Source organism: Enoplosus armatus, chromosome 19 (assembly GCF_043641665.1).
Source record: "Enoplosus armatus isolate fEnoArm2 chromosome 19, fEnoArm2.hap1, whole genome shotgun sequence".
Lineage (NCBI taxonomy): Eukaryota > Metazoa > Chordata > Actinopteri > Centrarchiformes > Enoplosidae > Enoplosus > Enoplosus armatus.
The window spans coordinates 11738539-11751846 of NC_092198.1; the positions used below are offsets into that span (position 1 = coordinate 11738539).

At 42.5% G+C, this 13308-nt stretch overlaps 1 protein-coding gene across 1 annotated transcript in view; it reads left to right on the forward strand.

Moving 5' to 3' along the window:
• The window catches only part of LOC139301937 (steroid hormone receptor ERR2-like), a 33643-nt gene that overhangs the window by 17936 nt on the left and 2399 nt on the right, over positions 1–13308 (forward strand). Inside the window, exons 4-6 of the mRNA XM_070925457.1 lie at positions 6067–6177; positions 6598–6759; positions 12565–12834. Coding sequence (XP_070781558.1) covers positions 6067–6177; positions 6598–6759; positions 12565–12834 — 543 coding nt within the window. The remainder of the gene's footprint in view (positions 1–6066; positions 6178–6597; positions 6760–12564; positions 12835–13308) is intronic.

Below are 13308 nucleotides of genomic sequence, written 5' to 3' on the forward strand. Positions count from 1 at the left end.
TCAGTCGTTCTAAAAGGATCTTAATATTTCCACCAGGACCCTCTAAGCTCCGCTCTAAGCATGCCGTCCTGAATTATAAAGTGCCAGCTGCCACAGTTATAGACCATGCACCATTGGTGGGCAGGGGAAACCCCTCCTCCCTGCAACACCTGCCGCTAATCAGCTGACTTCAGTTCTCAAGCCCGGTTTGATGGCTTCAGGTGTGTTTTAGAGGCCAGTGTAGGTCCAAATAACTCAACTGTTCTGAAGTAGCAGCTCAACACACTTTAGCAAGGAGCAGGGGAAGCAAAATGTGTCAGTAAATTAAATAAACATTGAGCAGTTTATCCCTAAGCAATGCAAGAGGCCATTGACTGTCTTGTCTTAGGTCTGCTTAACAGTCATGTGTGTTTTCCGTGTGGGTGTACAGTACGTGAGTTTGGATGCGAGCGACCGGTTTTTGTGACGAGAAATGGATTTTATATCTTGCATCCGAGAGGAAAATCCAAGAGACTCCTGGAATGACAGGCTTCTTTCCAGATCCGGCTTTACTGCTGTGCCACGGCAGAGTGCCTGCATGAGCTGGGTGGGAGGTAGCGGCAGGCGGCTGTTTGAGGAAACCAGCCTCACTCAGTGACCCCTTAAATGTCCAGCTGAGGCTGATAAAAGGTCACAGGTCCAATGGAAAAACCCTCACGTAATTACAACTCGCGGAAGGTATGGTGTCAGTCGCTACTGCCAGGAGTCAGTGCCCACAGCTAATAGCAGTGCTAATAACCCCATAGCATTACTGTATGGTGTTAAATGATGCAAGAATCTTCTGGACCAAATTAGCATTTTTTTTTTGACTTCGCGATTTGAGGCACTCTTGTTATTTTCTGCTGAAGATGAAAGGGCTATTTTTAGCTTTTTGTAGTTTTAGTGCCGCAACAAAATCTGCAAGTAATCACATCCTCATGTTAGCAAATCAGCATGTTTAAAAAGTATATCTTATTGAAGCAGAAGCATACCACCCCTGTAGGCCCACTGAATCTCTGTCATGACTGAATTTTGTTTTTTAATTTCAATAAAAGACACCTAAGTCTGAAGTCGAGGCTTGCCGGTTTTAGTGTTAGCTCCGTGTTTCTGTGGTGTATTCTTTGCTTGTGGGGATTTTCTGACACCACTGTAATGTGCTGGATGAATACAAGCTGCCAGACTATTTTGGCAACCTACACCGCTGTCTCGCCCTCGCCCGACCACAGATAGGGATCAGCAGTCTTTCCTGAGCGAACGTGGCTACCGGGGTAACGTTACAGCCTTATTTTCCTCCAGCCACATACACAAAAGATTAGCAAAGCCATATCCAATATCACAGACTGTCAGGTCCCTTTCCAATCAATAGGCTTAGATCAGAAACCAATCTATACACTAAGATTACATCATCAAAATAAAAATATAGCATACGTCTATACTGTATGGGTGCCTTTAGCTGGTACATATGAACAGCATACGTCTACAAAGCTAGGTTCAGTTTTGCAGAATGCCCTCTGACCCCTGTGCCACTTTTGTCTCTTGTACGGCAAACTTGTTTATCTAACAGCACATGTATGGGGCCCTGTTTGCGTTTTAGGGTGTCAGAGCTGGCAGGCCGCAGCTGAGAGTCAGCGCCCACCCAGCGGCTCTGAACTGGCCTGTCCTCACTGTCTGGCAGGTGATAGATCAGACACGGAGGCGAACACGTGTTCCTCTGAAGAAGGGGATTTAGCGAAGTGCTGACCTCTTTACAACCCTCCGATACACACACTCGACTCGCAACACATACATTCATGTGCACACATGCCAAATGTATATCACCACTGACAAGTGACATGGGATCGGACCTTGAGGTGCATGTCTCCTGCTTGGCACCCCTCTCCCTCTATGTCTTTGTCTCTTTCACCTCACTCCAACTATTTGTGCGAACGCCACAAACCGAACGCCTGCGACGCCAAATACACCCGGGATCCTGAATCGACCCGGCCATCTCCAGCCGTGCAGATGTTTTCGATTACAGGCGCATTTGTGGTCAGCATGGCTCAGTAATACACAGTAATACCCCTTGTGGACACGCCGGCTCAGATTTATGAAAAGTGTAAAACATGATAAAGAGAGCGGTGCCAGTGTGCGCGGTTATGGGAGAACAACTCCAGCTTTGTCTTGTCAGTCCATCGGGGGTTAGAGCAGGTGGGACGCCATCGTGATATACCCCCCTCCTCCCCTCGTCCCCTACACATTTTCCTCCCTCTCTCTGTCTCTGCAGCCCACCCAGATTCTACACAATCAAACAAAAGCTGTCCGATGCCTTTAGCTCTTTGCAGGCTTTGCAGACTCGGCCCTCAGGAGTAGCTCTGGAAGGGCAAGGTCCCTGTGCCTTGTAAAGGGTGAGCGACGGTGTAGGAGGGGGCGCACGCTGCATCCCTCTGATTTTTCCCAGCTAAAATAGGGAGCTCCTAATCTCCCTTTGGCAGCGTTAGCCAGCCAGCCAATTCTGACACATTCTCTAGAAAGAAGCGCCCCTGACAGGTGAGGGGCTGAAAATAGTTGCGTGAGATACATACAGGCACACATGCACATGTTCATACAGTAACACACAAGCTGGATACACACTGTATGACCCACATGCACATTTGTGTGATGAAATCTGTTCTCTATAGAGCTTCTTCTGCAGAATGAATGAATCTCGCATATACTTGGTGATACTTTTGGTTGGGACTTTTTTAATTCTGGACAGTTTTTTACATGTATTTTGTATTTCTTGCCCTTCTGTCCACTTTATATCTTTTGTTTGTTTGACTTTTCTAGTTTCCTTTACAATATGCCAGTAGCCGTTGAGGACACTGAAGTCATGTTGTCTATACTTTGTTTGGGAATTTCAGGGTTTTGATAATGGCGGGAAGTAACATGCTATAATTTAAACCACAAACGAACACATGATGGGCATTTCATAGGATGATTCTTGTATGTTCAGATTCAATATTTGTAAATGTTTTATTCCTTTTAGGCCAACCAAAAGATAAATAAATAAAAGTTATTTATTTCTCCCCCATAATTTTGTACCTGGCAGCATGGAGAAGGCGCTTTTAGACCATGTTGCATCTTTTTTTATAACTTTTATAGAAAATGCAAATACACCTTAACAAAATGAATAAAATATGACACATCACAAGTAATTTAGCAAACATTTTAATGAATTTCTTTAGTGACTTTATTTTAGTGTTTGTGTTGGTGGGATTTCATTATACCTAAAATCTTGGGTGCAAATCTGGCGGTATGATTTTTAAAATGTTGTTTTTCACGTGGACATAAAAGGAGGATTGGTGAAGTGAATAGGGATCCAAATAAAGAATAAATGATAAACACCATAAAAGAATTCAATAATTCCACATGGCACATACACACAGCGGCCGCCACATAAAGGAAAACACGGCCGCTTCAGTCAGGAATGTGCTTTAAGGTTGCACAAGTCAATAAAGATATTGAATGTGAAAGGGAAGCCGGGGTCAGGTGGCCGTAAAGATTGCTCCTATGCAAACATGCCTCATCGTCTTTCCACACACACACACACACACACACACACACACACAAACACAGAGCAAGGATGGACTGTCAGCCAGTATCTTTGTGTCTCAGGCCGTTTCTCTCGTAGTCATAACTTATGAGCATGCTGTACAGTACTGTATGATCTTACCAAGCTCATAACATTCAGCACACACACTTCTGCCATCTCCCATTCCCCATGCTCTTTTACCCCATAACCTCGCCCCCTGCATCCATATTTTGGCTGCCACACTTTATGAAGGCCTAGCAACCATAAAAAATGGATCTGGATGCTTTTAAGATGATCTGTGCACCCGCCTGGCCCCCATGTCACAGGCCCTCCTCTGGACCCGATTGTCTTGAAGCGTGGAGGCTGCTGTGGTTTTCGGCTTGAGGTGTGGAATGTGGTGCTGACGATGACACAAACCCCCCCACCCCTCTGCAAGGGGCCTCATCCAGCTGTCTTGTTGTGGTCAGATTCTCAGTACTGTGCCGTATCACATGGGGAGGAGATAATCCCGCACTGGTCGGATCAGGCGCTGGCTGGGACAGGCAGGGCTGTCAGGGAGGAGATGTACAGCCGATGCTGAAAGGGAGAGAGAGAAAAAGAGACAGACGGAAGGAAAAGTGAGAGAAAGAAAAGCAGAGATCGTGCTGAAAACTGATACATTCAGCCAAAAACAGCAGCTTGTTCTGTCTTATTCCCCGGCCCCCCTATTCTTCAACATTATCTAACCCTTTTTTTCCCCTCTCTGTCATTCTCTCTGCCCTCCTGCTTTGGGTCTCTGCCGTTTGCAGCGCCGCTAAGCTGTAAACTGAAACTGGTTAGCGCTGAGCTCTTAATTCTTGTCAGCGTCTATTAATTATGGGCCAGTTGGATGTTCCAGTTCAAACAGCCCCCGCGGATCTTGGAATTCTAACTCCGGCTGTTTGGTCACTTGTCGCTTGTCGCAGCCACATGACCCTGCAGCCCGCAGCAGGGAAAACTGTGTGTGTGTGTGTGTGTGTGTGTGTGTGTGTGCGTGTGTGCGTGTGTGCGTGTGTGCGTGCGTGCGTGCGTGCGTGCGTGCGTGCGTGCGTGTGTGTGTGTGTGTGTGTGCGTGCGTGAGTGTGGATGGTGGTAGATGTCAGGGATAAAACCAGCAACAATGCCCTGTCACTTATAGTCTGACAAGTCTCTGTTGAATGTGAATTTAGGGGATACACCTGCTTAATATGTTTTTGCATTACACAAGCTTATTGCTATGAAAGCCTTTACTAACTGCATATCCCTTTATTAGTCCTATGTGTGTCATTAAATAGAGAGAAGCTAGTGAATTGATTTAATATCTGGAGTACATGCACACAGTTTCCTGAAGCTCAATTTATAATTTTAAATTTACCTTAACCAGGAGTAATGGTGAGAACAACTACTAAAGCTCCATCTACCGCAAAACCCAGTTCCTAGCTGCCTAACTGACTAATTAAAACTGCATCCACATGTGTTCAAAGAACAAGAAGTCTATTTGCAAGCCTTATTGATTACTTTAAGGCGTACAAATGGAAAGCTGTGTTAGGAGAGGGGGCTCTCGATTTAGCTTCAATCTGCCAGGCATAAAATGATCTCACTGTGTTTGCTGGGAAGAATGAGCTCCCTCTGGGCACGGTGGGTAATTAGGTTAGTGGATAGTCGGTGTCAGGAAATTGAAAGACCATCCTAATCGGATTCTTTTGTTTCCAGGGGAATCAAAGGAATTTATATGAGTCACTGGGAAATCTCACACGACTCAATTCCACTTGACCATGTAAAATCTGTTTGCTCTCGCTCAATGCTCAAACAACTTTTAATACAGGAGTGTAAATCCAGCACATGAGGTGCATCTGATGCAGCCTGCGTCCTCTGAGATGGCTTTCAAGATAATCCCAGATATGTCTGTTTGTATACTAACTAGATACTTACACTCTTCCATCTGTAACAAGGAGGTATTGAACAGTACCTCTTTTGGTTAAAAGGTCAAAAATAAAGAAAAGAAACTCAGTAGTCCCAATTGTGGTATATGCATATAGAAATACAGTAATAAATTACAGTATTTGAAAGGCTTCCTTAATGTGCTTGATGTACCAGTTAGAATATACTATAACCAAACATTTTTTGGAAAAGCTGCATATGATACTGAAGAAATGCTCCTCAGTTTTTGGTTGTATAGGTCATAGTCATAATGACTGTAAAAATATTACACTGAAATCATTGAGAGAGATTTATGACTCAGCAAAATATATGCAAAGAGTCTATTATCATTACAAGTAGTTGTAGAAGTAGATTTAATAGCATAACATTGGTCATGTGGCATTTTAACTCAATCTAATGATATCTGATTTGGTTGGTTGAGACAGAATTAACTAGCAAACAGAAGATGCATTTATAAATGCTGCAACTGAGCGGGGCTTTTCGCTCAGATTAGTTCTATTTTATTAAATTCTGCTAAATAGTCAGTGAGTTTTATGCACTCTTCAAAGCTGCCATTTGTACACATACGGTATACTTTGCAGGTGTACGTCTGGACCGGGTGAGAGGGGGCAGACAGAAGTACAAACGGAGGTTGGATGCAGAGAACAGCGCCTACCTCGGCCTCACCATCCCCCCTCCAGCCAAAAAGCCATGTGAGTAACTTAGCATTACCTAAAGTCTTCATTTTGCTATCAAAGCACACAAATGGCACCACTTGGGACATTTATAGAAATGATGGGACTTGGAATTCTGCAATTAGAAATGCATTCATTTTAGAAAACATCTCGTGGAGGAATATGTGCACAGCAACATTTTGTAAATGCGTAGATGGATTTTCACTGTCATGGGACTTTGCGCTATATATTGTGACATGCTAGACGATATTTTAAATTAACACTTGTATTATTTATTAATTTATTAGTTGTAATGTTTGTGTCCCAGCATAATCCAGCCTACGTGTTTGTTATCTTCTTCAAAAAAAGAAATCTGTACATGCTGTTGCCTCAAATTGTCTCACACATTTCTCTCTCTCCTCTCTCTCCATTTCTGCCTCCTTCCTTCCCTCCTTTCAGTGACGAAGATCGTTTCCCATCTGTTGGTGGTGGAGCCAGAGAAGATCTATGCCATGCCTGACCCCACCATGCCCGACGGAGACATCAAGGCCCTGACCACGCTGTGCGACCTGGCCGACCGCGAACTGGTCGTCATCATCGGCTGGGCAAAACATATCCCAGGTAGAGAGACACGACTGCTAATGAATGACTGTGTTCTCTGGGATATGAGTTTCAGAACCTATTTATTTCTTAATTTGACATTTTCAACATTTCAGTACTTACTTAAGAAATCTACTTCTAATGTAGTAATCTAAAGTTCTTGTTCTGTTGGTAAAGCGTGGAAGTAACCCCACATTTGTACTTTAATTTGCAGAAACGAATACAGCATGAGATTACTGAAGTAGTTCACCGACACATACATAAACACCCCCCCCCACACACACACACACACACACATTCATGCACACACACAGGATAATTAACATCTGCTACTCATCTGCACCTAAGGGAGAAGCTAGTCCCATATTCTAAAAACTAATCAATAAAGAGCAGCTGAAACCTTTGATTTGACTGGGTAGGGTGGGAGAGTCTGAGGGGGGGGTTGGGGGATCCGCCCCTATGTCAATGTATTCCATTTCAATCCCAGACTTAAAGAAAGCAATCCTCTTACTTACTTAAGGAGACTACACAGGGCCTATTGTGAAATTGATTTATTTAGAAATACTGATGGATTTCCCTGCTCCTTGTTGACAAATTCTTTAAATAAGACTTGTTATGCAAATGTTCTGAGATCTGCTTTTCTTTTCATCTCTATCAGTTGAAACAGACACTTTGGGCCTCAGTATGTTTAAAGGGAGAGCAGGTTGGACTCAAAGCAGATACATCTTATTGATCCAATCAAGAATCAAGTATAGTATGTACAAAATTGCACATGTGGCCAATTCAACTCAATTCAACATGTTTGAATGCCATGTAGCGCTGCAATAAATCAATTAACTGCCAGTTATTTTCTCAATTAATCAATTAAATGTCTATCACAATTTTACAAAGCACAAGACGTCTTCAAGTGCTGTGTTTGGTCCCAATAACAGTACAAAACCCAAAGATATTTAATTTGCAATGATATGAAACAAAGAAAAGCAGCAAATCCTCACATTTGAGGATCTGGAGCCAACAGTTCTTGAAGTTTTTGCTTGAAAAACTACTGAAACGATCAATCAATTATCAAAATAATATAGTCAACCATAACGCAGTGTCAGGTAGTAAATTATTTTCTCCTGCAACTAGACAACTAAACATAGCAGCTGCAGATTTTCCTACAACATTACCTACTTAGCTCTCTGGTCTGTCTAGGATTAGCTGTAATTGCCGATCAGATATACGCTTGACACCATAATTAATGCAATTTGGAGTGGCTGAAGGTGTGTTGATCCCAAACCTGACCTGGGAACCTCAGAGGGTTGACTTTGCAAAGATACTGGGGGGCTGTGTGGTCTGATTCAGAGATTTGGCTTTGAATGGGCGCTAGGGTATGAGGCAAGGGTGCCATCTCACCAGTTTGGAGCTCTGGGGGACAAAAGGAGCATCACTGACCTGATATTTGAGACCAGATGTATCTACAATCAAATTCTTCAATTTAATCATGGCTACAGGGGCGCAGAAATGAATTCAAGAAATTTACATATAGTCATATTTTTGTACCTCAATCTCGTATCTCAGCGTATAACTATTGATCTTGTGTGCTATGAAGATCTAAATCCAGATCTGACAGAGTTATTAAAGGGGCATGTGACACTCTGGGGACATTTTACCCGGGGCCACCGGGTCAGAGTGTCACCAAGTAACGATTAAGACAAAAGGGGTCCCTACAGTTTAACAGTCCACTCCCACCATTACACTCATAGCCCACTGCGCAAATGGCCTTAACGATGAGGTAATAAGAGTCATTACCGCAGATCGCTCCATTAATGTAAAAGTCCTTCAACATCCAGTTGTGGAGACCTGGGGGGAAACATGCAACGCTGAATAGGTTTTCTGTTGTTGTCATTTTGAAGGCTTAAATATTTGTGGAGAGTAGCAGAGCTCAGGACAACCTACTATGATGTACTTTGATGTGCACAAGTTTGCTTTTTATGTAAATATGAAGTAGAAGCTCTAAAAATAAAACACACTTTGCCTTCAAAACCCAAACTGTAAGGAGACATGTTTTCCTGTGCGTTTGTAGCAGAAGTTGAACATGTTTGCGAGGATATAACTCATCACTAGGCAGCCATTGATTGGATGTGACACACACTGTCATGAAAATGGAAACAGAATGGTTGCACGGTTGTCAGAGGGTCAGAGGTGGCCACTAATTTGAGCAGCTGTTATCACACACACACCATTTCAGACATGCAAGTGCACACAACATGTGTAGATTTATATTCCAGCCAACAGCATTCAGCGCCCTCTGGTATTTAACGTTCACCCAGTTCAGCGCATCGCTTTCTTCCTCTTTCCTCTCTTTTTCTCTGCCACTCACACACACACTCGCTCTGCCATCATATCTTTCACACACACTCTGTGGCTTCCTTGTTCTCCCGTTCCCCTGGCTCTCCCCCTCCTACTCCTCCTGCTCATATAGGGCCCTCTAGTCTCATTATTACCTCTGTCTTTTTATTAGGCCCATTAGGGCTCTTAGGAGGCCTGTAATGATACTAAATGAATAGAGAGTGAACTGCTGTCTGTTTTAGACCTGGCTCTCAATGACAGCTTCAAGCTTCACTGCCAGCCACTCAGTCTCTTCATTGTACTGAATAGGGATTCAATTACTTATCTGATCTGTACCTGTACTGTACTGTTGCATAGACTGTTGCCAGAGCACTTCTCTTCTCTGCAAACAATCACTAACATCTAACGGTATGTTACCTTTTATAGAAATAGACACGTGGTGTAATGTTAAATCATGTGGCACAGTGGTTCAGTACGAGCTGTAACATCGTGGGGTGTTACATGTAGATCTACAGTCCTAGTAACTAGAATTGATTTTCAAATTAATCCCTTAATCGTGCGACAAGATGGACCTTGACACTGTAGACAGATTTAGGCAACAAAAACACTTTGCTTAAGGTCGTGCCTCAGTCAATTTTGACTTTTTCAATATTAACCAAGACTATCATCTTTCCCATACCATACCCAAGTGCTATGAGTGCCTAAAAACAATAAAAAAATAATAAAGTTTTAAAAAAAAGTTTATAACATGCGTTGAGTGGAAATATGTTTGAACATTCTGCCAATACGTTCAGTATTAATGTTTTGCAACTTGGCCAATATGTAAATTAACAATGTTTACTCATTAGATTGATAGAAAATGTAATCCAGACTTCTTTACATTTCTTTCTTTCAAATGCTGCTGTGAATTAATGTATATGAACATAATTTCTAGGAGAAAGGGTTGTATTTACTGTATAAAAAAACACCATCCCATTGAAATGCATAATTAGCTGTAAAATCTGGTTTACTTTTTCAGACAAACTAGTTTAAAATGACAAGAGAGCTGAAAAAACACTTTATTTGTAGATTCTGTCCCCATGGCTTTGCTAAAGATTGTCCAGTGTTTTATCTGCATATTTAAGGCATCCTGTAGTATTTCTTTATATTCAGCCTTAAAAGGTATAAAATAAAGGCATTACATACACAGTTTTAAATTCCTTAATTTCTCCTTGACTTCTCTTTGCTTTTGTAGAGCCAAATAGTAGATAATAATTCCTTTTCTTACAGTGCAGTGGAAACCGGTGGTAAACCTTGTCTCTGTTCATGCTTTTTGTCATCACAAAGGGAGAAAACTGCAGAGACAGAAACGTAGACATTCCCCAGTTTGCTCAATATTGTGTCATGTTTGGTCAAACGGCAGTAAATCAGTAGGGTGAAATATTGATATTTCATCAGGGGGAATCACCCTCCACAGCGACACTTAACTCAGCCGCCTCCGGGCGACGCACCTGAAGCTCCGGGGCGACCCCCGGGGAGCCAGGAAGTCACTCCATCGCTTCAGTAAATTGAGTGGAAAGAAAAAAAAAGATACAGGCTGCGGAAAAGAAAAGAATGATGAGCAAAAGGAGGAGACAGCTGAGGAGGGTGACGGTTCTTTCACAAAATGTGTGAAGGAAAGTAGTATTGCAAAAAAAGAAAAAACTGCGCACATGACAAAAGAAACGGTTCCCCAAGCATAAAAGGTGGTATGAAACCGATTTATTAACCTTATGAGACGTTTGATGTGTTAAACACTGGTAATAAGCATTATTTTATGTGTGAGTCAATGCTCCAGTGCAACTCCAACAGCTTTTCCAAGCTCACTCGTTTTTTTCCAGACATGTCACAAGTATAGTCATTGGTCCTCCCTCATTGTTCTAAATACACCTTACAGGATTAAAGCCATTCATTTTCTTGTAAAAGTGTCTTTTGGCGATGGAGAGTAAATTAATGAATTCCTGGTGCAGCCTACAGTATCTACATTCAGCCATAGCCCCCCCCCCCCCCCCCCCCCCCCCCCCAAAAAACAAAACAAAACGTGTACCGGATGTCCTCCATCAGCTGTCTGTTTGTCGGATCTGAGGCTTGGATCGATCTCCCTTTCGCATTTGGTGGACTGATTACAATCTACTAATCAATGACACCCCCAGCACTCTTTTCTCTCTCTCTCTCCCCGTCGTTTCTCTATTTGCTTGATAAGGACCAGAGGACCTCTTTTTAAGTCAACCTGCCCCATTCCTGTCCATTCAACCTCCGATTTAAGTAAGCAGAGTGGTGGGTTCAAGGCCCTGGTCAATACCCCCAATCACCTTCCTATTCACTATAGAGTGGTGAAAGGTATTGTGGTGCTCGAGGTCCTTTCAGATGTCTGCCTGTTTGATGTGGTGTGTGTGAGCGTTAGAGAAGAGAGTTGATGGGTCGACCTCGAGATCTTTGGATGAATTGTTACCCTGAATTCACAAGGTTGCACACAGAAGAGACAAAAGAATCAAGAAGGTGTCTATCAGGTGGAATATGTTCACGTATTTGTTGTCTTGGACCACCTCCCCATCACCTTTTGTTGGAAATATATTCCATCATAAAACCACTAAGTCACTCTGTAATGTCTACGATAAATAATTTCTCACACAATCTACTGGTGACCTCAACATATCCGTCCTTCAACTGAAAATCATTTTAGTAGAATTTCTTGTTTTTTGAGAACAAACTCAACCAAAAATGGCGTCAAATAGAGCTCCTTGTTTAAACCTGTCAGGCTTAAATGATATAATTATGAACCCAAAATGCCTTTTAATTGTGTCCTCCTTGGACATTCCTGTGACTAACTGATTAACCCTGTGTAAAGAAACTACCCCGATGAAGCCAAAAAAGGTTTGAGGAATGAAGCCCACTGTATTTGAGAAGAGTTTTACGTCTCATTTAAGTTTGATGGATATATTCACATTATGACAGATGGTGACACAAACCAGAAATAAGGGTCGAGTGACTGAGGCCACTTTAATTTCAGTCAGTTTTAAAATCCAGAGTACATTTTTTTTGTTATGAGGAAAATTTCATTTTGTGTTCTTTCCATGCGGAGAATTAGGAGGTGGTTAGGTTTAAGAGAGGATTTGTCCTCTCTAAGCGGTGTCTCATGTGCTTATGTACAAGGCTGCAGAAGGACTGACGGTTGATGGTTGAAGCAGCCCTGGCTCATGTTTCAAAGGCCTCTACTCTTGACTGATTTATATTCTCCCCTTAAGCCACCACATACAGTCATCGGCCTCTGTTTCAAGTTGGACTTCTCTGGGGATTATGCAGTGTTATATACACAGCCCATAAAACATATGGAGGACCTGAGACGGCCAATTACAGTGCAGTGAGGTTAATGGGTTGATGTCATGATTTGTCATGTGGTTATACAGTGTGAGTGCACAGCAATACCTGGAGAGAAAACCTCCAAAAAATAACACATTTTGTTTTTTAATTCTGCAGGTTTTTCCACTCTCTCGCTGGCAGACCAGATGAGTCTACTGCAGAGCGCCTGGATGGAGATCCTGGTGCTGAGCATCGTGTTTCGCTCGCTGCCCTGCGAGGACGAGATCGTGTACGCAGAGGACTACGTGGTGGACGAGGAGCAGGCGAGGATCTCGGGCCTGCTGGACCTGCACGTCGCCATCCTGCCGCTGGTCCGACGCTACAAGAAGCTGCGCATGGAGAAGGAGGAGTTTGTCACGCTCAAAGCCATCGCCCTCGCCAACTCAGGTACAGTTAACCTCCTCAATCCCACTGTTAGTCAGCATAAACTCATGCAGTGCAGCCAAACACTGCTCAAACCCACAGACCTTTATTTTAAATTCTAGTGGAGGTTTACAAAGTTTACAAAAAAAATACTTTTGGCTGAATTTTGGGGAAAAGACATCATCATAATCATCATCTTTCCTTTGATTTGTGTCTTGGGTCTTTTCACTCTGTGTAAACTTTATATACAAGATGATACAGGATATAAACAAAATCTTATTCTACTGTCAAACAATGTGGAATAACATTTTTTCAACCGTAAAGCTTCTGAAAGTAGAAATTAAAGAAACCATACAATAGAAGATTTTACAGCTTACACTGTAGAATATTGAGTGGGTACATTAGATTACTTAAAATAAAAAAATGATATATCTAAAGGTATCATCAAGAACTTTGGCCAAATATCCCTTTAGTTTGCCTTTAGTTTGCATCTCTATG